Source organism: Pleurodeles waltl, chromosome 12 (genome assembly GCF_031143425.1).
Source record: "Pleurodeles waltl isolate 20211129_DDA chromosome 12, aPleWal1.hap1.20221129, whole genome shotgun sequence".
In the NCBI taxonomy this organism is placed as follows: Eukaryota; Metazoa; Chordata; class Amphibia; order Caudata; family Salamandridae; genus Pleurodeles; species Pleurodeles waltl.
In genome coordinates this window covers 625681223-625708544 of record NC_090451.1, presented here as the reverse complement: position 1 = coordinate 625708544, position 27322 = coordinate 625681223, and the positions used below count along the sequence as shown (strand labels likewise).

Sequence of the window (27322 nt, the reverse complement as noted above, 5' to 3'; positions counted from 1 at the left end):
GTCGAGAGAAGCCTGGAAGACAAAAAGAAGATGAAGTCTATGATCCTGGCATCCCTGTTGGCACTGGCTGCCCTTAGTCTCTGCCAAGGAGGTAGGAGTGGCAGGAATTTTAACCAACATCCCAGGCACATGTCCTTTTCAATGCACTGTAATTACCTGTTATCATTGTTATCTATTTTCTCAGTAACTTGTCTAGAATCAAGGTTGCGGGGTGATCAGTTCATGAGAGATGATGTAGTCTAGTTGCTATGAAGGAGTATTCTGTAGTGTCAAAGCCTAGATGTTATGTGGTGGTTCCCCCGTTGTGTGGTTTTGTGTTTAAGATGAGAGGTATTCTAGAGTCAACCTCAAGCTATGTGGACAAATAGGTAACCAGGAATGGTCTGTGCCTTTGTGATTAAGAAGTGGTAGGGGTTAGTTGATAATTTGAGGTATGGCCCAGTGGCTGAGTGGAGATTTAGCTGCACATTGAAGCTCCATATTTTGGCTGAACTCATAGGAGAGGCGATAATTGTGACACCTGATAAATACTGAATCCTTGGGCATTAGAAATCCAATCGGGAAATCTGTTTGGTTTTAATAGTCCTGTTTATTGCCGGTTTCTTTGTCTCCAAGCAAGTGAAATGAATTTGCTTTGTGAGCATTAAGTGACATAGCAAGATTGCCTTGAACTCTAAGTGAAATGGCCCCCCTCACCCTGATTGTATATGAAATTAGGGTGCACCAGGCCCCCACACCCCGGTGCAAGTGTGCCTGCTGCCCTGAGATAGATATATATATATATATATATATATATATATATATATATATATATATATATATTCTGACTATAAACTAAAATGTTTAAAACTCAGTGTTACTACCAGGGTAACTGGAATTACATGATTCTGCGACTGTCGCTTTTTCGCCATAATTACGAATTTACTACATATGCCCAATTTGCTGCATAATTTGCAGATTACTAAAAAAAATATTGTTTCTGATTAGAAGAGATCAACAGTTTGTATAAAAAATAATAATAAATGGGAAGAAGTAGCATGTCCTTTGCAAAAGTCTACTGGAAACCTTCTACTAGCTGATTCCTATAGTGTGAAAATAATGCTAATGAATTGTAACTTACACTCAAGCAATTTGAATGGGTGTTAAAAACACAAAATAGCAAAACAATACAGCCACTGATTGTGCTGCATTGTGTGTCACGTATATTGCCTTTTCTGATCACATAATTTAGTCAACCAATACACAATACTTTCCTCCTTTGCTATGTAATTCCAATGGCCCTGGCTGTTGGTACAACAAAAGCTTATCACTATACCAAAGGGAACACTGTGAGCTTTGCCAGCTGGTTTCTTAGTGTTTGTCCTTTGCTTAGAACCAAGACCTGATGTAGATTTTAACATTTAGTAGAAAAAGAGTACCCAGACGACAATGTAACTTCTGTTCAACTGGTAATTACGACTATGTAGCAAGATAGATTTTGATTTAATAGACAAGATTGCAGAAGTCCTTACTGTTATTTAAACCGTATGCAAAATTTAGCGTATAAAAAGGCCCGTATTCATACTTCTTTAGCGCCGCATTTGCGTAATTTTTTTTACGCAAAAGCGGCGCAAACTTGCAAAATACAATTATATTTTGTACGTTTGTGTCGGTTTTGCGTCAAAAAATGACACAAATGCAGCGCTAAAAAAGTATAAATATGGGCCTATGATTTTCAGAGACTCCTTACTGTCTGGACATCTTCCTGCTTCACTAACTTCTGATAAGGACACTTTCCCTGGCCTTCGAGCCTTTTAGCGGAACCAGCTTGATGGGAAATCTCCTGCCTACTCTAACAAGCACCACAGACTCAGTCCAGACATACCACCCTCAGAGATGCAGACCCTTCAGGATACCTTCTGACTTCTGCAATGTGTAGCACAGATAGTTCCCCATCCTTTCGTCTAAGAGCTTTAACAGCAGGCTTACCTAATCAGTCGAACAAATATGTATCAATCAACCAATGTAAATATGTCCTCTTTTCTTCCGATTCAAAGGCGGAGCTAAGAATGGTATCAATTTCAAAGTGACCCCTGGATCAGGCCCACCTGAGCTGTGTCTGTAGCCTCAAATTGAAAGTTGAATGTAGCACCACAGCTTGAATACGGATTACAATCTCCACCCTTTTAATATGCTATGCAGACCTGGCACACTAAAGAGGGGCACACCCAAGTGTAGCCGATCCATAAAAATTAACCGCGTTTTCTGCCAAAAGCGTGTAGGGACAGATTTATTAAAAACAGTGAAATGCAGAGAAGCAACCAAATTTGCTGCGTTGCTGTAGGGGAGAAAGAAGGGTTGAACCATATCTTCTAAGAAAATGCTTTGCTGCTGCATTCCCAATCTCTGGCTCACACACTGCCTGCCAGCCCCACCACACATTTCCCTCATAGCTTTGCACCATAATGCAAAATGTTGTGTATGATGGCTAGCATAGGATTTGTAGTGGAAGGGTGCCCCTCCAGTGCCCCTCCAGTGCAAAATGCTATACTTAGACAGCATCTTAAACTTTCCATCCACTGATTGTGTTCTGTACAGTGCGGCACACATGCAATGGGTTAATAGGAGCAATGAAAAGATTTCTGCTACTTATCTCCTGCTTCAATGGAGTATTATTTTTGGCATAAAGCCCTGTCTAACTATTTTGGTGTGTCTAAAGCTGTGGATGGTAGTTTGAGAACACCCATGGCGCACCTCCTTGATGTAAAGTAGGGCACAGTATTTTTGTGTTAATTTTAGAGCTACTTTTCAGTGCAAAAACTTTTGCACTGGAAATTGCTTTATCAACACTTTGCATGACTGATGCTTGGTAAATCTGCCCTGTTGACTTTCTGTAACTACTATCTGAGCACGTGCAACAACTATGAGTATGTGCAAGTTTTCAAACACGAAAGGCATTTACTTTAATTGCATGGAAAAGATAGCTAAGTGGGTAAATGCACCTGCCTCTGACGTCTAAATGATATTGCAGGCTTCATTCCTGGGAGGATGGCCTCAGACATTTATCCTTCCCAGGCTATTGAAAGTGATGCAACTCCATTCCATCAGGATAACATGAGACAGATTTATAAAAAATTAGCGCAACTAACACTAACTTTAAAAAATTTCACACGCTGGATAAGTGCTGTACAGGGCAGCACACATGCAATGTGAGAAAAGATAGGTGAAATAAAAACATTTCTCCTTGTTAGCACCTGAAAGAGGTGCAAAGCTCGGTCTTCCAATTTCAGTAGATAATGCCTTTGCATAAAACATCATGAGTGGTAGCAAGGGTATGCTCATGTATTACCCATGTAATCCACCTCTTGATGCAAAGTAGCATAAAGCGCTATCGGCTTTGCCTGTCGATGTACTTTTCAGTGCAAATCAATGTTACGCTGACATTCAATAACGTTATCTATTCTTTGCCTAGCTGTGTGTGACTTTGTGGCATTGCAAAGTTGTAATAATTTGCCCCTTCATTTCCATCCCTGGGCTTGCTGTCACAAAGCATGGTTATTGGGAGCAGATTTACTCATTGTGTTATGCGAGGATGCGCAGTAACCAAAGTTGCGGAGCTGGGTTGTCTGGCAAGGAGAGAGCAAGAGAGCTCCACATCTGCTAAGAATTTGGATGCCTTACTCCAGACTAACGTTAAAAAAAATGCATATGGGATGTGTGCTGTACAGTGCAGCACACAAGGAAAGTGAAAAAAGTTAGGAGAAATAAAAATATTTCTTCTTGTTAGTCTCTGGATCAAGGAGAGGTGTATTATGTGGCGCAAAGCCCTGTCTACAAAATTGTGTGGAACGCCTACGTATCACCCAGGGGACGTCCCCTTGTTGCAAAGTAGCACAAAGCAGCTTGCAGCGCTACTTTGCTTTACTACTGGACCAGTGGTTTCCAACCTTTTAACTTATGTAGCCCCCCATTTTATAATTGTTGGAACCTGGGGACCCCCTCACCAGTCATTACTGAAAACTGGGGACCGAATGTATTAATATTATTTAGTTTACTAAGCAGTTGCGGACCCCCTGAGGAGGCTTCACGGACCCCCAGGGGTCCCCGGACCACAGGTTGGGAACCACTGTACTAGACAATTTTTCAGCACAATTGAAGTTTTGCACTGGAAACTAACGAATCATTTTACACTAGATTGACACTTTTGGTGACTTTGAACCAGGGTAAAGTGTTGATAAAACTGGCCCCAGTTACGGTAGACTCGTTAATTTAGTAGAAGCAAGTCAGCCTACACCTCCCTAAATATAGACAAGTTCACTAGGGGAAAGGAGAGAATATCCTCTGCTCTTGGAAATGCATGCAGAGCCTGGGCTGTAAAACGTATATGAAGAGGTATGCAGAGGGAGCTAAATCAGGAAGACTATTGGCCTGGTTGATTAAATCTGACTCTACAGGATCTCTGATGAAAAGTATCTGTTACACACAGGGTGAGATTCAATGTACACAGTGTGGGATCCACCTGAGATTTATTGTGTACTACACAGAACTCCATCAAGAGGAAAACTGAGTGAAGTCTCTGGAGGTGGGTTATTTAGATCTTACACAATTAGACGCTCTAGCGGAGGACAAGAGTACCCTAGTAAAAGCCACAATAACAGTTCTCGATATCAGGCCTGCTATACTGGCACTACCTAGGAGGATGGATATAATGACTAACCTTTGAGTTTTGCCTCACAGATATAAGAGTGCCAGAACTTGTAGATAGGCATTTTCCTGCAAATATAATAGGGATGCACTGATTGTTGCTATTCCAAACCCCGGATGGAAATCTCAAGATAGAACCTCTCAGAGGCCTTTATGGATGTTAAATATTGACTACAAAATGTTGAGCAAAGTACTAGCACGATGACTGCTAGACCTACTACCCACTCTGGTCAATCCTGATCAGTGCAGGTTTGTACCGGGATGTAACATTCCCCGACTATTAGGAGACTCTGTCATGGAAGGACATGTACCCCCAACCACTGGCAATATAATGGATTTAGAGAAGGCCTTCAACACAACTAGTTGAAGATATTTCTTCATGATAGTGAAGAAACTACGATTAGGTATTCCTATGTTGAAAATGGATATCCTTATTATAAGCTCAACTAATGCTAAGAGTTAATAGTGGACCGGAGATCTATGGGAAAGCTGGACTGCTGTGAGGGGGTAGCATAGCTTTTTGGAGGATTGTTCCGCTGTCTGTGATGGGAAGGATACCATTGGGAACGATGATGACAATGCTGAGGTTCTTGTACTAATTTACTACTATGCCAGTGTGAATACCTGCAAAATTATTTAAAGAATTTGATCCCATTCTGCTAGAACTGACAAGGGCATACGCTGGCTCTGTATAAACTCCCTACAGGTGGAGGCTTAGGTGTCCCGGACAATGAGTTCTAACACATAGCAGCTCAACGACAGTGAGCAGCTAGATGATACTATACTCCGCACCAGCTGAAGCAGGGTATATCATGACCAACTCCCAAGGAGAGGCAAGCTGATTGGTCTTCCGATAAGACGGATAAGACCAAAGAAATGAGATGGAGAACTTCTAGGCTTCTGGGCACTGCAGATCATAACTGGATCAGACATAAAAAAAAATAGTCTCAGAGGCAACCTAATGTCACATCATTCCAGTTCAAAGCCACCCTGGGCTAAGTGGGCCCTTTGGTCACTGAGGTTAGAGGTTTTGGTTAGGAGCATGATCTAAGCAGTTGAGGAACTGTAAGTGCATGGCATGCGTCAGTTATTAAAAAGTTCATTCCACAAACTCAATCAACCGTGAGGCAAGCAGGATACATACACTTTTTCAAAAACACGCTGAAGTGCTTAGCCAACCAAATGAAAAACATAACCCCAAAAGGAGGCCTACGATGAAATGGGGGTCCTGTGTTTAGATGCATCTAGTTTCATCTTGCAGGTTCCTGGTAGCATCTTCTCAATGGGAGCTATTCAGAGCCATTAAATAGTCCTGTAACTTAGCATTATTTTTTGACCACTTCTCTCTTGAACCTCAGCTGGCCAGATCACATCGTGTTCGTTCCTTTTTTAAGGAACACTTAAGAAGATGAGGATGTTGGGATGCAGACTGAGTGCGCAAGCAGGCGGATGGAGAAGTTGGCAGCGAAATAGCTACGCTGAGGAGAAGAGATTGCCAGGCAGTAGACACCGATGTTAGGCGCAGCATTCTGGGGGCCAGTGTCAGAAGCGGTGGCCAGGAGGTTAGGAGGAAAGCACGGTGCATTAAGTGCTTAATCACCTGTGTGAAGGGGGTTGAGTGCTCCAGTGTCACAGAAGTGAAAGCGGCTGGAGTAGCTCTCCCTGCACCTGCCCTCCCCCACCTTCGCTCTACAGCAGAGGTCTTAAATCTGGGGCTCCCAACCCCCAGGGCGGCCGTGGAGTCCTGAAAAGAGGGTCACGCATTCCCTGCCCCCCCCCCCCCGATTGTTAAAATGCCTCAAGTGAACTTTGATTTATTGAGTCTCCTGTGCTGCGAAAGCCACAGACCGCTAAGGAGGCCTTCACACCAGGGCGCCTGCTTCCTGAATGAAATGCAAATGTGCTCCATGAGCTGATATGCAAATGTAAAGGGTAATCTGCAACTGTAAAGGATGCTTGGGAGCTGATCAAAATCACTCAAAGCTTCGGGATGACAAACATTTATTCTTTTTTAGGGGTAGTGCCAAGAGTTAAGAAGTGTGTGTGCTTTTAATTGTAGTTACACAGACCTTACTTCACCTGGAGGTGTTGAAGGGACAGCTATTAAAAGGTATTGCATATGCTCTGGTATTACTTAAATCTACATTTTGGAAGCACAGCTTTATCCTAGACCTTTTTGTATCTTATACTGCGTATAACAAGTAAAAATTAATGCCTTACATATTCACACTGCTTTCTGTCAGGCTGTGACCTCGTGGCCCTAAAAATACATGTCCGTATTCTCAACTGCACCAACCAAGATTTAATTCTGTCGCTCTCCGGTTACACACAGACCTCTGCGGTGCATTAACTAATAGAGGTTTCCTAATGCACTACAGTGCATTTCCCGACGAGTAACAACTTTCTTTTATTTATTTTTCATTTAAGCTGGCTGTTATTTATATGTAGCTACCTGACGGTGAAAGACTTAAAAACAACTTAGAATATTTTGGGGTTTATTTATGAGAGGCTTGGGCTGGTGGAGCATCACTTTTTTTGACGTTCCAGCGGCACAAGCCTCTCAATCATACATATGAGGTGCCCCAAAGCCACCCTGCCTGGCTTTGAATGGCCTCATAGATATGGAGTAAGGAAAGGCAGTGCAAACCACTGCGTTGCCTTACTTTGCATCAAGGAGGTGTTCCATGGTCATTGCGGTGGGTGTTCCCAAGCAACACCCATGGATTTTGACGCTGCCCCAGATTTACAAAATCACGCAAACTGGAGGAGTGGCAAAACCTTACGCCTCCCAGAGCAGGCCTAATGAGGAGAAATGTTTTAATTTCTCTTTGTTTTTCCCCTTTCGATGTGTGTTGTTCTGCCGCACATATAGAAAGAGGTACAATGCCTCTCTGGATTGTTTTTGTGGAGGAAGGTGCCCCTTCCTGCATAAAAACAATCCTGCCTACGTTGGCGCTTCGCAGCAATTTGTGCACCAGCGCAGTGGGGAAGGACAGAAATGCACTGTATTTCATAAGTACGGTCCTTTCCTGCCCTTTTGTATTGGCATAGGGCAGTGTAGCAAGAAGACTTGTGGCACTGTCCTAATCCAAATCCCCATAAATGAGGACCTTTGTTTTTAGCTACACCTTTGGCCACGCACCCACACTCACTGACCTTTGGTTTGTTAAACACTGTTTAATATTAAAATTATTTCCTCACTGTAAAAATGATTTGCTGTGTGAAATTGGGATATTTATAATTCAAAATGATGAGGAATACCAGGTTCTAGAAATTTTTGTCAGGAGGGGATCCTTACACCTAAAATTCTTTGAGAAGGAGTCCCGGCTTCAAAAAGTTTGAAGACCTCTGCTCTACAGTATCATCTTAATTCTTATGCCTTCTAGCCTGCCTAGCTGAGCTCTAGTTTGTCACCCCTCACCAGGGTCAAATCTTGTGCTTCCATGCCACCTTTGGATTTGGAACATTGCACTAGATTTAAACTGCTTTCATGACAAAATGATGAGGTGAGGCTGCTGAATTGAGCACTGCTCTAATTGATCACCGTAGAGTGTGGAACGCTCGCTGGAGGGGCTTTTGCCTGTGGGCTGAACTAGAAGGACTTATCAGATGCACTTGTGCCCTCATTTTCGCACTCAGTAGTTTAGGACCCCCATAGAGCCTGTTCAACCCACTTACCATGTCTCTGAGGAGCCATCGGCAGTAGCGTAGACTTGTCTGTGTATCAGGATAGGATATTTTGTCCTATCCACCGGAATATGATTTGTAAGAAAGCTTCATTTGGGAAGGGAAATCCCCACAAGGACTTGCAGAAAGCCTAGATCCAACCTGTTAAGGAACACATCTAGCCATTTGAACTACAGAGTCTTTGCTATTCCATAACACCAGCTCACAGCCATCAACTTCATCTAGACATTGTTATGAAAATGAATTGATTTATGCCTTTGCCCATATTTAATACTTCATATGCTAAAATTCCGAAGTATGCTGCAGGAGGACACTATGCAGTACATCCAACTTAACACAAATACAGTGCCTTTGGTAGCCACCCTGTGGGAAGCATTTACAGCAGGAATCAGAAGTAAGGCCATATCATCCTTTACTGAATATAAATGGATCAAACACAATGCATCCTCCTCTCAGAGGGGGAAGTAGTAGAAAGCTAAGACACTTGCATTAAGGAACCTCAGATTTGCCATCAGCTACCACAAGCCAAACAGCAGCTTCCACATTTACTACTAGTTGAGGTGAAAAAAAACAACTGGCTGGCCTCTCAGAGTAGAATATATGAACATGGAGAAAATATGCAAATTACTGGCCGACCCAAATAGAAGAACAACATCAGCACATACCAGAGATGAATTAGGCAACACGCACACCCTTCCCCCATAAATATTGCTAATGCCTTCGCACATTATTTTGAAGTCCTATGTTTTAGTTGCCCCCTCGCCAAATATAAAATAGGGTGGGGGGGGTCAATTGTACCATTCATGCTCCAACCTGACCAACAGTAGGGAGAGGGTTCGACTCTGGAGGGGTCAGATTTACAATTCCAACTCCAACATAATGATCAATAGGAAAAGTGTTGGCCTTTAATGGGGTCAGATATACTATTCCCACTACATCTTAGGCAACAGTAAGGAAAGTGATGAACTTGGGAGGGGCGAGTTTTACTATTAAAACCTCATCCTGAGCAGCAATAGGAGAAGTGTTGAATTTGTGATGGGGGTGTCCCGATTTACCATAGCCACTCCATCGGAAGCAAAAGTATATCAAGTGTTGGGCTGTGGAGGGGTCTGATTTACAATTCTCACTCCAATTTAAGGAACAGGAGGGAAAGTGTTGGATATTGAAGGGGCCAGGTTTACTCTTCCCACTCCAACGTAAGTAACATCAGAGAAAGTGTTGGACTTGGGAGGGGTCATATTTACTCTTCACACTCCAACTGAAACAAAAGTTGGGAAAGTGATGGATTTTGGAGGGTCTGATTTATTATTCTCAGTTCTACCTAAATAACAGCAGAAAACGTGCTGGACTTTGGAGGCAACATAAATACTATTCCTGCTCCATTATAAGTAACTATAGGGAAATGTTAATCTTTGGAAAGCTCAAAATTACTTTTCTCTCTCCTAAATTAAAAATATTGAAAACAAAATTACATTACAAATGTTACAAATTAAAATATTAAACAAATAGATTTAAAATACTCCTCATCCTGTTACCCAAAAATCAGACATCCTCAAAAACAAATTAAAATAATGCTAGATTAAAGTTCGCTCTGCTGATTATTTTTTAAAAAATACTATAAAATAATTATATAAAATAAACCTAAAACACTAAGGGGCAGATTTATGAAAAGTGGCGCTGCACTGAGTACAGCGCCACTTTTCCTGCACCCCTTAGCACCCCCCCTACCACCACCATGTGTGCTCCATATTTAAAATACGGCACACCATGGCGCAAGGGAGGTGGCAGTAGCATCATTTTTCATGAAACTATTTACGTACTCTGCAGGAGTAGCTCCAAAATCTTGCAGAGTACCTAGGGTCCCATTATAAATAATGGAAGCCCCCTTTTAACGCCTGCTCTAAGCTGACGTTAAAAATGCTGTACAAAATGATGCAAGGAAATCTCTATTTCCTTTTGCCATTTTTTCGCTCCCTCAAAGGGGGAATGCCCCCTTTGCGTGGCACAGGCATAATATGGAACAAACAGTTACAAAGTGGCACAATGCATGATATGTCACTCTCAGTATTTTTGAAACAATATTTTTGCAGACTACCTCATCAGGAGGGCATTATCAGAGACAATGAGTGCCAGTGCTTGCAAAACATGTTTTAAATCTTCTTTCTTTTGATGAAGGGCTTTACTTTTCTAAGCAGCCTCAGTTGGATTTGAGCACCTCTGGCTAAATATGTTATGTTTTTATTCAGGTGGGGCTTCATAACAAAGATGAATCCCACAGATTAAGCCTTTTCCAATTACATTTTGCCATTCCAGGCAGAGCGAGGGAGATGCATAAGCTCTGAAAAGGAGAACTAGACTATATGGGTTGGTTTGCCTGTGTGCATTGATGCCTTGAGTTTGCCAGGTCTGCCTCTGTGTCCTGTTAACAGAGAAGCTGCTGTTGAGCCCTGTGTTTAGTTAATAGAAATGATATAATCAAATCTGCAAATACAAAAAATAAGATAGTGATGAATAATGTCCCAAACAGTTCCTAAAAGCTTACTGAGCGAGCATTTACTGCTATAATGTGTTGACTGGTTCTCGTCAGCCTTGATCACCTTGTTAGATTTGAGATTTCAGTTTCCATAATGTGCAACTAACTGAAATGGTAAGTGTTGATGAGGCACGTATGTGTGTTTGTGGACATGTCAACAATGCATCTTTGTAGCAAGATTGCTGAAATTTGTCAATATTCTGCTGTGAAATTTCCATGAGTGGAGATGTTGTGAATGACTTTAATAACAAGAGCTTACTTAAGGAAATAGTTGCCCAAGCCTACATTGCTTAGTGCAGGCGTTGGAGTCTCAATAACTAAATTGAAGGTCTGTCTCTACATCGTCTGAACAGTCATAGATGTGGAGTACAGATAGGGAACAGATGACCATTGTTTTGCCTAATTTTGAGACTAGATGAAGCTCATGTTTGGTAAGCAAACCATCTATTAGGAAAACTACTGTTCAATATTATTTTTTCTAGGTTCTTTGTACAGCGCTCTATTGCTTTCTGACTCAGTCTGTGCTCCATAAATACTCAAACCTACAATATATATATATGTGTATGTATTTGGTAATATTGTCCCACAATTGTGAATTGTTGGAACATAAATCAGTCAAGATCTCTTGTAGCAATAAGTAACATATTTTCCCAATTTTCCATTCTTAGCGGCGGTTGATTCCAGCAGCGTGCCAGAAACTCATCGCTCCGAAGGTTTGTATACTCCTCTGATCATCACATCCTGTATCTTGACATCTGCACATAGTGAGGCCTGGTAAACTGCAGCCTTCTTCACCCTTGTTCAGGGAAGAAGCGCTCACCCTCATCATAAATTCTACAGGGTCTTTACCAACAACTAAATCAGTCTTTCTCTTGTGTAAATATTTTCACACCCACTTTCCCAAGGATGTAATGTTATTGCATGGATTAGTACATCACTATTGCTGCATATTTGAAGGTACTTTTAATGTGTTTTACTATGGACTTGTTTGGATAGGTAATATAACACTTCAGTACTGCTGCATTGTTTTGTTAAAATTTTAACATCATGGTATTCATCGGTTAAGAACATAATATCTCATCCTTAGTGAAACTAGATAGAGTTGCTTTACTTCAATTGTATTTACCAAATGATTTTTTTTTATTTTAGAGAAAGCAAAATATACTTATTTTGGAAAAAATGTGGAGGTGTTTCAAAGTATACGATGTCTCTCTTTTGCTGTAAAATTACCTAGCTGAGAATCCCAAATCCCATGTGTAAATTATTCCAAAAAGCGTATTGCTCCACTGAGTGATAAAAAACAACTAACAAAAAGCACCATTTGGACAGGATAGATAAATAAAAGTGGTAACAACCTAGGATGGCATAAACATTGTATCCTGGCCACCTTAGCCTTAATATTTGGTGCAGTGATAAGTTTATACTTCGGTACAGTTGACTGCCTTTTCTGGCAGTGCTGCCCTGCCATTAGTTTCTTACAGTATTAGTATATTTTGTAGAAAAATATTGTTTATAATTTCAGGGCAATTTCCTGCCAGAGATTAGTTTCAAAAGTGTCTGTGGACATATACACCCACGCAAACATTCAATGCATATTATCATGCTCACCACAACAAAAACTAATCAACACTTCAACCCTAGTGGGAGTATTTATTTGGAGAAAGTTGTTTAAATGTATAGTTTTGTCTTCTTTTGCAGCATTCATTTCCAAGCAAGACTCTGCAAATGCCTTTGAGAAGCGGGGGAAGAGGAGCTATTACCCTTACAGGTAACGTCTTTGTGAATTTTCATCGGATATGGTGTGTGTGTGTGCAAAAAGCCCTAGCTCCCTCCTCATTGGTTATTGGATTAAAAAGTTAATGCATACAATATACACATCCAACGTTGTCTTATGGATTTACTTGCTTGTCTTACAGCGTTTTCATAGGTGTCCCAAGACCCTTTATTGGGGGCCCCGGACATTTGGGTACAGTGCTTGCAACATTTTTAGGGCCCAATGAGATATCTGCACCAACTCAACTAAACTCCATTTTAACTAGGATAGTAAAATCAGATGAGTGGGTATGCTTGAATTAGTCTTAAAGGGACCATCCAGTGCAGAGGAAAACAATGTTTTCTTTACCCAGCCCTGCATTACTAGCAATCACAAACAATAGGCATGCTAGAATGTTGCTCTACTTGATGACTCAGTTTTGGTTTAGAGACCTATTCTGCCATCATTCACCCGATGGCCCTTTAACAACTGAGACTTCTAGTGTGGTTCCACTCCATCCAGCATTAGCAAGAAGGCTATTAACCATGGGTAAATCAATCTTGACCACATCACAAAAGGAGAACTCCATCCTGAATTGTTGAACACTTTCCATCTAAGCAGGAATAAAAGCAGCCTCAGACATGGGAGATCCGTAGTGTGTCAGTCATGTGCTGTAGCTGAGTCCCTATATTACAGAAAACATTAGGTAATATAAGTGATAGAAGGAAATATGTGGCATTCCTCTGGGTATATTCATTCATTTCCTATTACATATGGGGACTAATCAAAAGCAAATGAGTTGCACCAGCCCAAACTGCTGGATCAGGACACATGTGAACAGGAATGCAAGCAATCGCAGATGTGTTTCAGTCTTCTGTGACCTAACTGGTGCAATATAACCTCCATCGACCATGTGGAGTTTGGAGGGAGACATTTGAATAGAGAAAGCACTTGAATATCAGAGTGATTTATTTATTTATTTTTGGTTTTCAGAAACAAACTCCCACATTGAGATTTTGTTTTTGAAAAATAAAAAAGAAGTCAGAGCAGGAAAAATAAACAATAAAAACATGGCACTTACTGTGCATTCAGCCCAACTGGTGCCTAAAGGTTCTGCATAGAAGTCCCCGTCAGACAGATGGGGAGCTCTAAATATGCCAAGTGGTCCTCCAGTGGAGGACCGAAAAAATCATTACCACCCTCCAAAAAATAAAGAACCCTACATGTGCCTTAGGCACAGTGAGCTATGAAAGCACCTCTACAATGACACATGCATGTTAGAAAATTATGGAATGCATTGCTAACAAGTGGAATTCCTAGTGACTATGTTTGAGTTTCACTGAAAAAACAAAAATGTGATGGGTGGAATGCTTACGTTAATCTTAGCCATAGGTAATTACTTGGGCTGCACTCCAGTCTATCATTGTTCTGCCCACCATGCCACCACAAACCAGAATCAGCCATATGCAAATCAGTCTTAGTGCCACTGCAATTGGAGCAATTCGCCCCAACCAGCCTGGTTGGGATAACTGAACAGCAATGCAGGTAACCACAGACCAGTTTTGACCCACTTAGACACACTAACTTATACAACAACTTGACGATAGATGCAAAGACTTATCCACCCCATCGCAGCTGGGCAACGAGGAGGTCCAAGGTATGTCTACCACTTATGAGCAGCCGCTGCCAGCCCTACCACACTCTAGCTATGATAGAGCCCCTTTCGCTCTTTTGAACGCCACCATTTGGGACCACAAGGGCAACTCCCTGTTCAACCCGGCTGAACTATGGCCCCTAAGTCTAAGGAGTGGGCCATTTTAAAGTAATGTGGTTCTTTTCAGTAACTAATGACTGGGAGTTCCCCTTTTCAATAATATCCACCTCCTTGACATTAATAAAATATTGTTTTCTACGGCTAGGGTAGCTTAATCTCAGTACAAAGCCACATAGGAAAATCTCTCAGATGGGGGAATATATATGTATTCCAAGAGTGTGTTTGTTAAAATGGATACAACGGTGAACTGCAAAAGCCAACCTCATATGAAAAATGTGTGGGCATGGGAGGGAATATGTAGGAAGTTGGCTCTGTATGTGCTATTTCAAAGTAAGGAATAGCATGCACAGAGTCCAAGGGTTCCCCTTAGAGGTAAAATAGTGGTAAAAAGAGATAATACTAATGCTCTATTTTGTGGTAGTGTGGTCGAGCAGTAGGCTTATCCAAGGAGTAGTGTTAAGCATTTGTTGTACATACACATAGACAATAAATGAGGTACACACACTCAGAGACAAATCCAGCCAATAGGTTTTTGTATAGAAAAATATCTTTTCTTAGTTTATTTTAAGAACCACAGGTTCAAATTCTACATGTAATATCTCATTCGAAAGGTATTGCAGGTAAGTACTTTAGGAACTTCAAATCATCAAAATTGCATGTATACTTTTCAAGTTATTCACAAATAGCTGTTTTAAAAGTGGACACTTAGTGCAATTTTCACAGTTCCTAGGGGAGGTAAGTATTTGTTAGGTTAACCAGGTAAGTAAGACACTTACAGGGCTTAGTTCTTGGTCCAAGGTAGCCCACCGTTGGGGGTTCAGAGCAACCCCAAAGTCACCACACCAGCAGCTCAGGGCCGGTCAGGTGCAGAGTTCAAAGTGGTGCCCAAAACACATAGGCTAGAATGGAGAGAAGGGGGTGCCCCGGTTCCGGTCTGTTTGCAGGTAAGTACCCGCGTCTTCGGAGGGCAGACCAGGGGGGTTTTGTAGGGCACCGGGGGGGACACAAGTCCACACAGAAATTTCACCCTCAGCAGCGCGGGGGCGGCCGGGTGCAGTGTAGAAACAGGCGTCGGGTTCGCAATGTTAGTCTATGAGAGATCTCGGGATCTCTTCAGCGCTGCAGGCAGGCAAGGGGGGGATTCCTCGGGGAAACCTCCACTTGGGCAAGGGAGAGGGACTCCTGGGGGTCACTTCTCCAGTGAAAGTCCGGTCCTTCAGGTCCTGGGGGCTGCGGGTGCAGGGTCTCTCCCAGGCGTCGGGACTTTGGATTCAAAGAGTCGCGGTCAGGGGAAGCCTCGGGATTCCCTCTGCAGGCGGCGCTGTGGGGACTCAGGGGGGACAGGTTTTGGTACTCACAGTATCAGAGTAGTCCTGGGGTCCCTCCTGAGGTGTTGGATCTCCACCAGCCGAGTCGGGGTCGCCGGATGCAGTGTTGCAAGTCTCACGCTTCTTGCGGGGAGCTTGCAGGGTTCTTTCAAAGCTGCTGGAAACAAAGTTGCAGCCTTTCTTGGAGCAGGTCCGCTGTCCTCGGGAGTTTCTTGTCTTTTCGAAGCAGGTGCAGTCCTCGGAGGATGTCGAGGTCGCTGGTCCCTTTGGAAGGCGTCGCTGGAGCAGGATCTTTGGAAGGCAGGAGACAGGCCGGTGAGTTTCTGGAGCCAAGGCAGTTGTCGTCTTCTGGTCTTCCTCTGCAGGGGTTTCAGCTAGGCAGTCCTTCTTGTAGTTGCAGGAATCTAATCTTCTAGGGTTCAGGGTAGCCCTTAAATACTAAATTTAAGGGCGTGTTTAGGTCTGGGGGGTTAGTAGCCAATGGCTACTAGCCCTGAGGGTGGGTACACCCTCTTTGTGCCTCCTCCCAAGGGGAGGGGGTCACAATCCTAACCCTATTGGGGGAATCCTCCATCTGCAAGATGGAGGATTTCTAAAAGTTAGAGTCACTTCAGCTCAGGACACCTTAGGGGCTGTCCTGACTGGCCAGTGACTCCTCCTTGTTTTTCTCATTATTTTCTCCGGCCTTGCCGCCAAAAGTGGGGCCTGGCCGGAGGGGGCGGGCAACTCCACTAGCTGGAGTGTCCTGCTGGGTTGGCACAAAGGAGGTGAGCCTTTGAGGCTCACCGCCAGGTGTGACAATTCCTGCCTGGGGGAGGTGTTAGCATCTCCACCCAGTGCAGGCTTTGTTACTGGCCTCAGAGTGACAAAGGCACTCTCCCCATGGGGCCAGCAACATGTCTCGGTTTGTGGCAGGCTGCTAAAACTAGTCAGCCTACACAGATAGTCGGTTAAGTTTCAGGGGGCACCTCTAAGGTGCCCTCTGTGGTGTATTTTACAATAAAATGTACACTGGCATCAGTGTGCATTTATTGTGCTGAGAAGTTTGATACCAAACTTCCCAGTTTTCAGTGTAGCCATTATGGTGCTGTGGAGTTCGTGTTTGACAGACTCCCAGACCATATACTCTTATGGCTACCCTGCACTTACAATGTCTAAGGTTTTGTTTAGACACTGTAGGGGTACCATGCTCATGCACTGGTACCCTCACCTATGGTATAGTGCACCCTGCCTTAGGGCTGTAAGGCCTGCTAGAGGGGTGTCTTACCTATACTGCATAGGCAGTGAGAGGCTGGCATGGCACCCTGAGGGGAGTGCCATGTCGACTTACTCGTTTTGTCCTCACTAGCACACACAAGCTGGCAAGCAGTGTGTCTGTGCTGAGTGAGAGGTCTCCAGGGTGGCATAAGACATGCTGCAGCCCTTAGAGACCTTCCTTGGCATCAGGGCCCTTGGTACTAGAAGTACAGTTACAAGGGACTTACCTGGATGCCAGGGTCTGCCAATTGTGGATACAAAAGTACAGGTTAGGGAAAGAACACTGGTGCTGGGGCCTGGTTAGCAGGCCTCAGCACACTTTCAATTGTAAACATAGCATCAGCAAAGGCAAAAAAGTCAGGGGGCAACCATGCCAAGGAGGCATTTCCTTACACAACCCCCCCCCAAACGAAAGAGGATGAGACTAACCTTTCCCAAGAGAGTCTTCATTTTCTAAGTGGAAGAACCTGGAAAGGCCATCTGCATTGGCATGGGCAGTCCCAGGTCTGTGTTCCACTATAAAGTCCATTCCCTGTAGGGAGATGGACCACCTCAACAGTTTAGGATTTTCACCTTTCATTTGCATCAGCCATTTGAGAGGTCTGTGGTCAGTTTGAACTAGGAAGTGAGTCCCAAAGAGGTATGGTCTCAGCTTCTTCAGGGACCAAACCACAGCAAAGGCCTCCCTCTCAATGGCACTCCAACGCTGCTCCCTGGGGAGTAACCTCCTGCTAATGAAAGCAACAGGCTGGTCAAGGCCATCATCATTTGTTTGGGACAAAACTGCCCCTATCCCATGTTCAGAGGCATCAGTCTGCACAATGAACTGCCTAGAATAATCTGGAGCTTTTAGAACTGGTGCTGAGCACATTGCTTGTTTCAGGGTGTCAAAGGCCTGTTGGCATTCCACAGTCCAGTTCACTTTCTTGGGCATTTTCTTGGAGGTGAGTTCAGTGAGGGCTGTCACAATGGATCCATATCCCTTCACAAACCTCCTGTAATACCCAGTCAAGCCAAGGAATGCCCTGACTTGAGTCTGGGTTTTTGGAGCTACCCAGTCCAGAATAGTCTGGATCTTGGGTTGGAGTGGCTGAACTTGGCCTCCACCTACAAGGTGTCCCAAGTAAACCACAGTTCCCTGCCCTATCTGGCATTTGGATGCCTTGATAGAGAGGCCTGCAGATTGCAGAGCCTTCAAGACCTTCTTCAGGTGGACCAGGTGATCCTGCCAGGTGGAGCTAAAGACAGCAATATCATCAAGATAAGCTGTGCTAAAGGACTCCAAGCCAGCAAGGACTTGATTCACCAACCTTTGGAAGGTGGCAGGGGCATTCTTTAAACCAAAGGGCATAACAGTAAACTGATAATGCCCATCAGGTGTGGAGAATGCTGTCTTTTCTTTTGCTCCAGGTGCCATTCTTATTTGCCAGTACCCTGCTGTCAAGTCAAAGGTACTTAGAAATTTGGCAGCACCTAATTTATCAATGAGCTCATCAGCTCTTGGAATTGGATGGGCATCTGTCTTGGTGACAGAATTGAGCCCTCTGTAGTCCACACAAAACCTCATCTCTTTCTTTCCATCTTTGGTGTGAGGTTTGGGGACTAAGACCACTGGGCTAGCCCAGGGGCTGTCAGAGCGCTCAATTACTCCCAATTCCAGCATCTTGTGGACTTCCACCTTGATGCTTTCCTTAACATGGTCAGACTGTCTAAAGATTTTGTCTTGACAGGCATGCTGTCTCCTGTGTCCACATCATGGGTACACAGGTGTGTTTGACCAGGGGTTAAGGAGAAGAGTTCAGGAAACTGTTGTAGGACTCTCCTACAATCAGCTTGCTGTTGGCCAGAGAGGGTGTCGGAGTAGATCACTCCATCTACTGTGCCATCTTTTGGGTCTGATGACAGAAGATCCGGGAGAGGTTCACTCTCTGCCTCCTGATCCTCATCTGTTACCATCAACAGATTGACATCAGCCCTGTCATGGAAGAGCTTAAGGCGGTTCACATGGATCACCCTCTTGGGGCTCCTGCTTGTGCCCAGGTCCACCAGGTAGGTGACCTGACTCTTCCTTTCTAGTACCGGGTAAGGGCCACTCCATTTGTCCTGGAGTGCCCTGGGAGCCACAGGCTCCAGAACCCAGACTTTCTGCCCTGGTTGGAACTCAACCAGTGCAGCCTTTTGGTCATACCAAAACTTCTGGAGCGGTTGGCTGGCCTCAAGGTTTTTGGTTGCCTTTTCCATGTACTCTGCCATTCTAGAGCGAAGGCCAAGTACATAGTCCACTATGTCCTGTTTAGGCTCATGGAGAGGTCTCTCCCAGCCTTCTTTAACAAGGGCAAGTGGTCCCCTTACAGGATGACCAAACAGAAGTTCAAAGGGTGAGAATCCTACTCCCTTCTGTGGCACCTCTCTGTAAGCGAAAAGCAGACATGGCAAGAGGACATCCCATCTCCTTTTGAGTTTTTCTGGGAGCCCCATGATCATGCCCTTTAATGTCTTGTTGAATCTCTCAACTAAGCCATTAGTTTGTGGATGGTAAGGTGTAGTGAATTTATAAGTCACTCCACACTCATTCCACATGTGTTTCAGGTATGCTGACATGAAGTTGGTACCTCTGTCAGACACCACCTCCTTAGGGAAACCCACTCTGGTAAAGATACCAATGAGGGCCTTGGCTACTGCAGGGGCAGTAGTCGACCTAAGGGGAATAGCTTCAGGATACCTGGTAGCATGATCCACTACTACCAGGATATACATATTTCCTGAGGCTGTGGGAGGTTCCAGTGGACCAACTATGTCCACACCCACTCTTTCAAAGGGAACCCCCACCACTGGAAGTGGAATGAGGGGGGCCTTTGGATGCCCACCTGTCTTACCACTGGCTTGACAGGTGGGGCAGGAGAGGCAAAACTCCTTAACCATGTTGGACATATTGGGCCAGTAGAAGTGGTTGACTAACCTCTCCCATGTCTTGGTTTGTCCCAAATGTCCAGCAAGGGGAATGTCATGGGCCAATGTTAGGATGAACTCTCTGAACAGCTGAGGCACTACCACTCTCCTAGTGGCACCAGGTTTGGGGTCTCTGGCCTCAGTGTACAGGAGTCCATCTTCCCAATAGACCCTATGCGTTCCATTTTTCTTGCCTTTGGACTCTTCAGCAGCTTGCTGCCTAAGGCCTTCAAGAGAGGGACAGGTTTCTTGTCCCTTACACAGCTCCTCCCTTGAGGGTCCTCCTGGGCCTAAGAGCTCAACCTGATAAGGTTCAAGCTCCAAAGGCTCAGTTCCCTCAGAGGGCAGAACTTCTTCCTGAGAAGAGAGGTTCCCTTTCTTTTGCTGTGTTGTAGTTGGTTTCCCAACTGACTTTCCTGTTCTCTTGGTAGGCTGGGCCATTCTTCCAGACTCCAGCTCTACTTGTTCACCCTGTGCCTTGCATTGTGCTCTTGTTTTCACACACACCAGTTCAGGGATACCCAGCATTGCTGCATGGGTTTTTAGTTCTACCTCAGCCCATGCTGAGGACTCCAGGTCATTTCCAAGCAGACAGTCCACTGGGATATTTGAGGAGACCACCACCTGTTTCAGGCCATTGACCCCTCCCCATTCTAAAGTAACCATTGCCATGGGATGTACTTTTCTCTGATTGTCAGCGTTGGTGACTGTGTAAGTTTTTCCAGTCAGGTATTGGCCAGGGGAAACCAGTTTCTCTGTCACCATGGTGACACTGGCACCTGTATCCCTCAGGCCCTCTATTCTAGTCCCATTAATTAAGAGTTGTTGTCTGTATTTTTGCATGTTAGGCGGCCAGACAGCTAGTGTGGCTAAATCCACCCCACCCTCAGAAACTAGAGTAGCTTCAGTGTGGACCCTGATTTGCTCTGGGCACACTGTTGATCCCACTTGGAGACTAGCCATACCAGTGTTACCTGGATGGGAGTTTGGAGTGGAACCTTTCTTGGGACAGGCCTTGTCTCCAGTTTGGTGTCCATGCTGTTTACAGCTATGACACCAGGCCTTTTTGGGATCAAAGTTTTTACCCTTGTACCCATTGTTTTGTGAAGAGGCTCTGGGCCCACCCTCCTGTGCAGGTTTTTGGGGGCCTGTAGAAGACTCTTTACTATTTTTAGTTTTGGCTGTCTCATCACCCTTCCCCTGGGGAGTCTTTGTGACCCCTTTCTTTTGGTCACCCCCTGTTGAAGTCTTGGACACCCTTGTCTTGACCCAATGGTCCGCCTTCTTTCCCAACTCTTGGGGAGAAATTGGTCCTAGGTCTACCAGATGCTGATGCAGTTTATCATTGAAACAATTACTTAACAGGTGTTCTTTCACAAATAAATTGTACAGCCCATCATAATTACTTACACCACTGCCTTGAATCCAACCATCTAGTGTTTTCACTGAGTAGTCTACAAAGTCAACCCAGGTCTGGCTCGAGGATTTTTGAGCCCCCCTGAATCTAATCCTATACTCCTCAGTGGAGAATCCAAAGCCCTCAATCAGGGTACCCTTCATGAGGTCATAAGATTCTGCATCTTGTCCAGAGAGTGTGAGGAGTCTATCCCTACACTTTCCTGTGAACATTTCCCAAAGGAGAGCACCCCAGTGAGATCTGTTCACTTTTCTGGTTACACAAGCCCTCTCAAAAGCTGTGAACCATTTGGTGATGTCATCACCATCTTCATATTTAGTTACAATCCCTTTAGGGATTTTCAACATGTCAGGAGAATCTCTGACCCTATTTATGTTGCTGCCACCATTGATGGGTCCTAGGCCCATCTCTTGTCTTTCCCTCTCTATGGCTAGGATCTGTCTTTCCAAAGCCAATCTTTTGGCCATCCTGGCTAACTGGATGTCCTCTTCACTGGGGTTATCCTCAGTGATTTCAGAGGTGTTGGTCTCTCCTGTGAGGGAACCAGCATCTCTGACTATTATTTTTGGAGTCAGGGTTTGAGGGACCCTGTTCTCCCTAGATAGGACTGGTAGGGGGGAATTTTCCTCCAAGTCACTATCCTCTTCCTCTGAGTTGCCACCCTCAGAGGGGTTGGCCTTTTCAAACTCTGCCAAAAGCTCCTGGAGCTGTATTTTGGTAGGTTTGGGGCCCATTGTTATTTTCTTTATTTTACAGAGTGACCTTAGCTCCCTCATCTTAAGATGGAGGTAAGGTGTGGTGTCGAGTTCCACCACAGTCACATCTGTGCTAGACATTTTGCTTCTAAAAGTTGGAATACTTTTTAAGAATCTACAACTGGTTCTAGAATCTAATTCAAACTTTTACAAACTTTTAAACTCTAAAAGAAATGCTAAACAGGATCTAACACAAGGCCCTAGCAGGTCTTTTAAGAATTTAGAAAACTTTTCAAATTGCAAAAATCAATTTCTAATGACAATTTTGGAATTTGTCGTGTGATCAGGTATTGGCTGAGTAGTCCAGCAAATGCAAAGTCTTGTACCCCACCGCTGATCCACCAATGTAGGAAGTTGGCTCTGTATGTGCTATTTCAAAGTAAGGAATAGCATGCACAGAGTCCAAGGGTTCCCCTTAGAGGTAAAATAGTGGTAAAAAGAGATAATACTAATGCTCTATTTTGTGGTAGTGTGGTCGAGCAGTAGGCTTATCCAAGGAGTAGTGTTAAGCATTTGTTGTACATACACATAGACAATAAATGAGGTACACACACTCAGAGACAAATCCAGCCAATAGGTTTTTGTATAGAAAAATATCTTTTCTTAGTTTATTTTAAGAACCACAGGTTCAAATTCTACATGTAATATCTCATTCGAAAGGTATTGCAGGTAAGTACTTTAGGAACTTCAAATCATCAAAATTGCATGTATACTTTTCAAGTTATTCACAAATAGCTGTTTTAAAAGTGGACACTTAGTGCAATTTTCACAGTTCCTAGGGGAGGTAAGTATTTGTTAGGTTAACCAGGTAAGTAAGACACTTACAGGGCTTAGTTCTTGGTCCAAGGTAGCCCACCGTTGGGGGTTCAGAGCAACCCCAAAGTCACCACACCAGCAGCTCAGGGCCGGTCAGGTGCAGAGTTCAAAGTGGTGCCCAAAACACATAGGCTAGAATGGAGAGAAGGGGGTGCCCCGGTTCCGGTCTGTTTGCAGGTAAGTACCCGCGTCTTCGGAGGGCAGACCAGGGGGGTTTTGTAGGGCACCGGGGGGGACACAAGTCCACACAGAAATTTCACCCTCAGCAGCGCGGGGGCGGCCGGGTGCAGTGTAGAAACAGGCGTCGGGTTCGCAATGTTAGTCTATGAGAGATCTCGGGATCTCTTCAGCGCTGCAGGCAGGCAAGGGGGGGATTCCTCGGGGAAACCTCCACTTGGGCAAGGGAGAGGGACTCCTGGGGGTCACTTCTCCAGTGAAAGTCCGGTCCTTCAGGTCCTGGGGGCTGCGGGTGCAGGGTCTCTCCCAGGCGTCGGGACTTTGGATTCAAAGAGTCGCGGTCAGGGGAAGCCTCGGGATTCCCTCTGCAGGCGGCGCTGTGGGGACTCAGGGGGGACAGGTTTTGGTACTCACAGTATCAGAGTAGTCCTGGGGTCCCTCCTGAGGTGTTGGATCTCCACCAGCCGAGTCGGGGTCGCCGGATGCAGTGTTGCAAGTCTCACGCTTCTTGCGGGGAGCTTGCAGGGTTCTTTCAAAGCTGCTGGAAACAAAGTTGCAGCCTTTCTTGGAGCAGGTCCGCTGTCCTCTGGAGTTTCTTGTCTTTTCGAAGCAGGGGCAGTCCTCGGAGGATGTCGAGGTCGCTGGTCCCTTTGGAAGGCGTCGCTGGAGCAGGATCTTTGGAAGGCAGGAGACAGGCCGGTGAGTTTCTGGAGCCAAGGCAGTTGTCGTCTTCTGGTCTTCCTCTGCAGGGGTTTCAGCTAGGCAGTCCTTCTTGTAGTTGCAGGAATCTAATCTTCTAGGGTTCAGGGTAGCCCTTAAATACTAAATTTAAGGGCGTGTTTAGGTCTGGGGGGTTAGTAGCCAATGGCTACTAGCCCTGAGGGTGGGTACACCCTCTTTGTGCCTCCTCCCAAGGGGAGGGGGTCACAATCCTAACCCTATTGGGGGAATCCTCCATCTGCAAGATGGAGGATTTCTAAAAGTTAGAGTCACTTCAGCTCAGGACACCTTAGGGGCTGTCCTGACTGGCCAGTGACTCCTCCTTGTTTTTCTCATTATTTTCTCCGGCCTTGCCGCCAAAAGTGGGGCCTGGCCGGAGGGGGCGGGCAACTCCACTAGCTGGAGTGTCCTGCTGGGTTGGCACAAAGGAGGTGAGCCTTTGAGGCTCACCGCCAGGTTTGACAATTCCTGCCTGGGGGAGGTGTTAGCATCTCCACCCAGTGCAGGCTTTGTTACTGGCCTCAGAGTGACAAAGGCACTCTCCCCATGGGGCCAGCAACATGTCTCGGTTTGTGGCAGGCTGCTAAAACTAGTCAGCCTACACAGATAGTCGGTTAAGTTTCAGGGGGCACCTCTAAGGTGCCCTCTGTGGTGTATTTTACAATAAAATGTACACTGGCATCAGTGTGCATTTATTGTGCTGAGAAGTTTGATACCAAACTTCCCAGTTTTCAGTGTAGCCATTATGGTGCTGTGGAGTTCGTGTTTGACAGACTCCCAGACCATATACTCTTATGGCTACCCTGCACTTACAATGTCTAAGGTTTTGTTTAGACACTGTAGGGGTACCATGCTCATGCACTGGTACCCTCACCTATGGTATAGTGCACCCTGCCTTAGGGCTGTAAGGCCTGCTAGAGGGGTGTCTTACCTATACTGCATAGGCAGTGAGAGGCTGGCATGGCACCCTGAGGGGAGTGCCATGTCGACTTACTCGTTTTGTCCTCACTAGCACACACAAGCTGGCAAGCAGTGTGTCTGTGCTGAGTGAGAGGTCTCCAGGGTGGCATAAGACATGCTGCAGCCCTTAGAGACCTTCCTTGGCATCAGGGCCCTTGGTACTAGAAGTACCAGTTACAAGGGACTTACCTGGATGCCAGGGTCTGCCAATTGTGGATACAAAAGTACAGGTTAGGGAAAGAACACTGGTGCTGGGGCCTGGTTAGCAGGCCTCAGCACACTTTCAATTGTAAACATAGCATCAGCAAAGGCAAAAAAGTCAGGGGGCAACCATGCCAAGGAGGCATTTCCTTACAGAATACACGCTTATTTATTATACAATAGAACTGTGAGAGAGACTGTTTATGTTGCTATGTGTCTTGGGCATATCTTTCGTACCACAACATAAATTTTTTTATCAAATAAAGATGCTGACTGCTCATTTTATTTTCTGTGTGGATATGAGCTGTAGCCTAAGTGGGAGAAACTTCCAGTTTCTACAGTGCTCTTCATTAATCACAAACTGTAGATAAAACTTAACTTTCTGCACAAAAAAATCTGGTTTGTCCACTACTGGGTTTGAAATACAACATATCCTAGTAATTCAGTTTCAAATAATATCTCTGTCCAAACAAATTGCTGCTTGAGGATATCTAGCATGGGATTCCGAGGAAGAGATGCCCCAAAAAGATCCATAGAGCTGCTGTTAAGAAACAGAGTATATAAGCTTCTCTCGGCAGGGTAGAGAGCTGCAGATGCTGGGACACGTACAGCCCGAAGGGTCACTATGCTGAGGGTCATCATGACTTCATCAAATATGGAAGGAAGGTTTGCATGCCGCATGCACCCGACAGTAAAGGGAGACTGGACTAATCTGTTAGGGATATGTGATACACAATGTTTAGGGTAAATATTCAGTTCATTCTAATATAATAATAATTACTGGGTTATACAGTATTATGGGGGTAATTGTGATAATTTAATTGCATATATTAGATCAGTAAATAACAAACACTATCTATCAGTCAATCAATCAATGCATTTATAGAGCGCGCTACTCACCCGCAAGGGTCTCAAGGCGCTGGAGGGTCGGGGGAGGGTTACTGCTGCTCGAAGAGCCAAGTCTTGAGGCGCTTCCTGAAGGTGAGATGGTACTGGGTTGTTCTTAGGTGTGCAGGGAGGGAGTTCCATGCTTAGGCTGCCAGGTAGGCGAACGACTACTGACTATAAATTACCAAGGTCTTTATGTGAACTGATTTGAGGTAGTTCCAACATGATTCCTCATTTATATCCTGTTTGAGATTTTGTAGAGGTCTGTAAGATTCCCAATACCGCCCATACTCTTAAGAGTAAAGCCCAAAGAAAGGGGTAGGGAGTAACTATCATCCCTTTTTCCGTAGAGGCCAAGCCTATGCGCATTTCTCTGGCTGTTAAGAAAATGTACTAACTGTGGCCCGAAAAATAAGTTTACAAGAGTATCTCAATTGACATATAATACAGTCATGAATTCTATGACTTACATTTGATCGTGTTGGAGCGGTATTGAATGCACAGCCAATTGTTTGGGAGAAGGTAATACTGTGTCTATAACAGATGTATACAGCTGTACCACTTGGCCACAATGATGATCGTATTTGCTCTTTCAGTGTTCAGCTTCTGCCATGAGCCAATTCAGTAACCAATACTCTACAATAGGATCGGATATAGTAAAATGAGAAAGCAGTGTTAAAAAGTAAAGAGAAATTAAAGCAGTTGACTTTTACACCTTCATCTTATTCTACTTTTTATGAATAGGGATCTTGACTTACTATTAAAAAGTGAAGTATTTTTTTCAGTAGTTGTATCGAGACTCAAATGTTACTCACAGATTTCATTTGTTCTCGTCACCAACTCCTTAATCCTTTTTTGTCTCTAAATATATAATTGCTTTTGATGAAAAACACATCTGTTTCGTGATCTGCACACCTTTTCCTTTCTACAGGTTTGCCAATAACCCTCCGGATCCCTGGGAATCCAAACGTGAGGTGTGTGAGCTGAACCCAGACTGTGATGAGCTGGCGGATCACATTGGATTCCAGGAAGCATACAGGCGTTTCTATGGAACAGTCTAGATCACCAGAACTAGTGGGCGTTCTCTGATATTGTAATCAAATAGGTCAACTCTTCTGCAATTAGCAGAAAAATACTGTAAATTTATTTGCTTCACTGGCTCTGCTAAACCTTGTGCACCATATTAACATTACTTATGGAGTTCCTAGCTTGTGTTAGAAGAGGGTAAGAGAAAAAAACATGATGGTGTACCACTCTAACAGTTCCAGGCCGCTTTATGCACTTCTCTGTCCCACTGAGCTTTGCAATTCAATGTCCACAAAAAGGACACTGTTTTTGTCTGTGTAGGACTTTTAAGATCAATCCTCTTTGAGCAAAACTTTTTACGACTTGAATATATTCCAATAAATCTCGGTATGAGCTAA

At 44.5% G+C, this 27322-nt stretch overlaps 1 protein-coding gene across 1 annotated transcript; it reads left to right on the top strand.

Annotated features, from left to right (window-relative positions):
- BGLAP (bone gamma-carboxyglutamate protein) lies at positions 1–27322 on the top strand. Its single transcript, XM_069216755.1, has 4 exons — positions 1–91; positions 11572–11616; positions 12602–12671; positions 26830–27322. The coding sequence occupies exons 1-4, from the start codon at positions 31–33 to the stop codon at positions 26957–26959; spliced, it is 306 nt and encodes a 101-aa protein (XP_069072856.1). The 5' UTR covers positions 1–30; the 3' UTR covers positions 26960–27322.

What these genes read in the sequence shown, in the direction of transcription:
- BGLAP (XM_069216755.1), top strand. Translation starts at nt 31, where the DNA reads ATGAAGTCTATGATCCTGGCATCCCTGTTGGCACTGGCTGCCCTTAGT. An exon ending in CCTTAGTCTCTGCCAAGGAG is followed by an intron (nt 92 to 11,571) that starts GTAGGAGTGGCA and finishes TTCCATTCTTAG; the next exon opens with CGGCGGTTGATTCCAGCAGC. An exon ending in AGAAACTCATCGCTCCGAAG is followed by an intron (nt 11,617 to 12,601) that starts GTTTGTATACTC and finishes CTTCTTTTGCAG; the next exon opens with CATTCATTTCCAAGCAAGAC.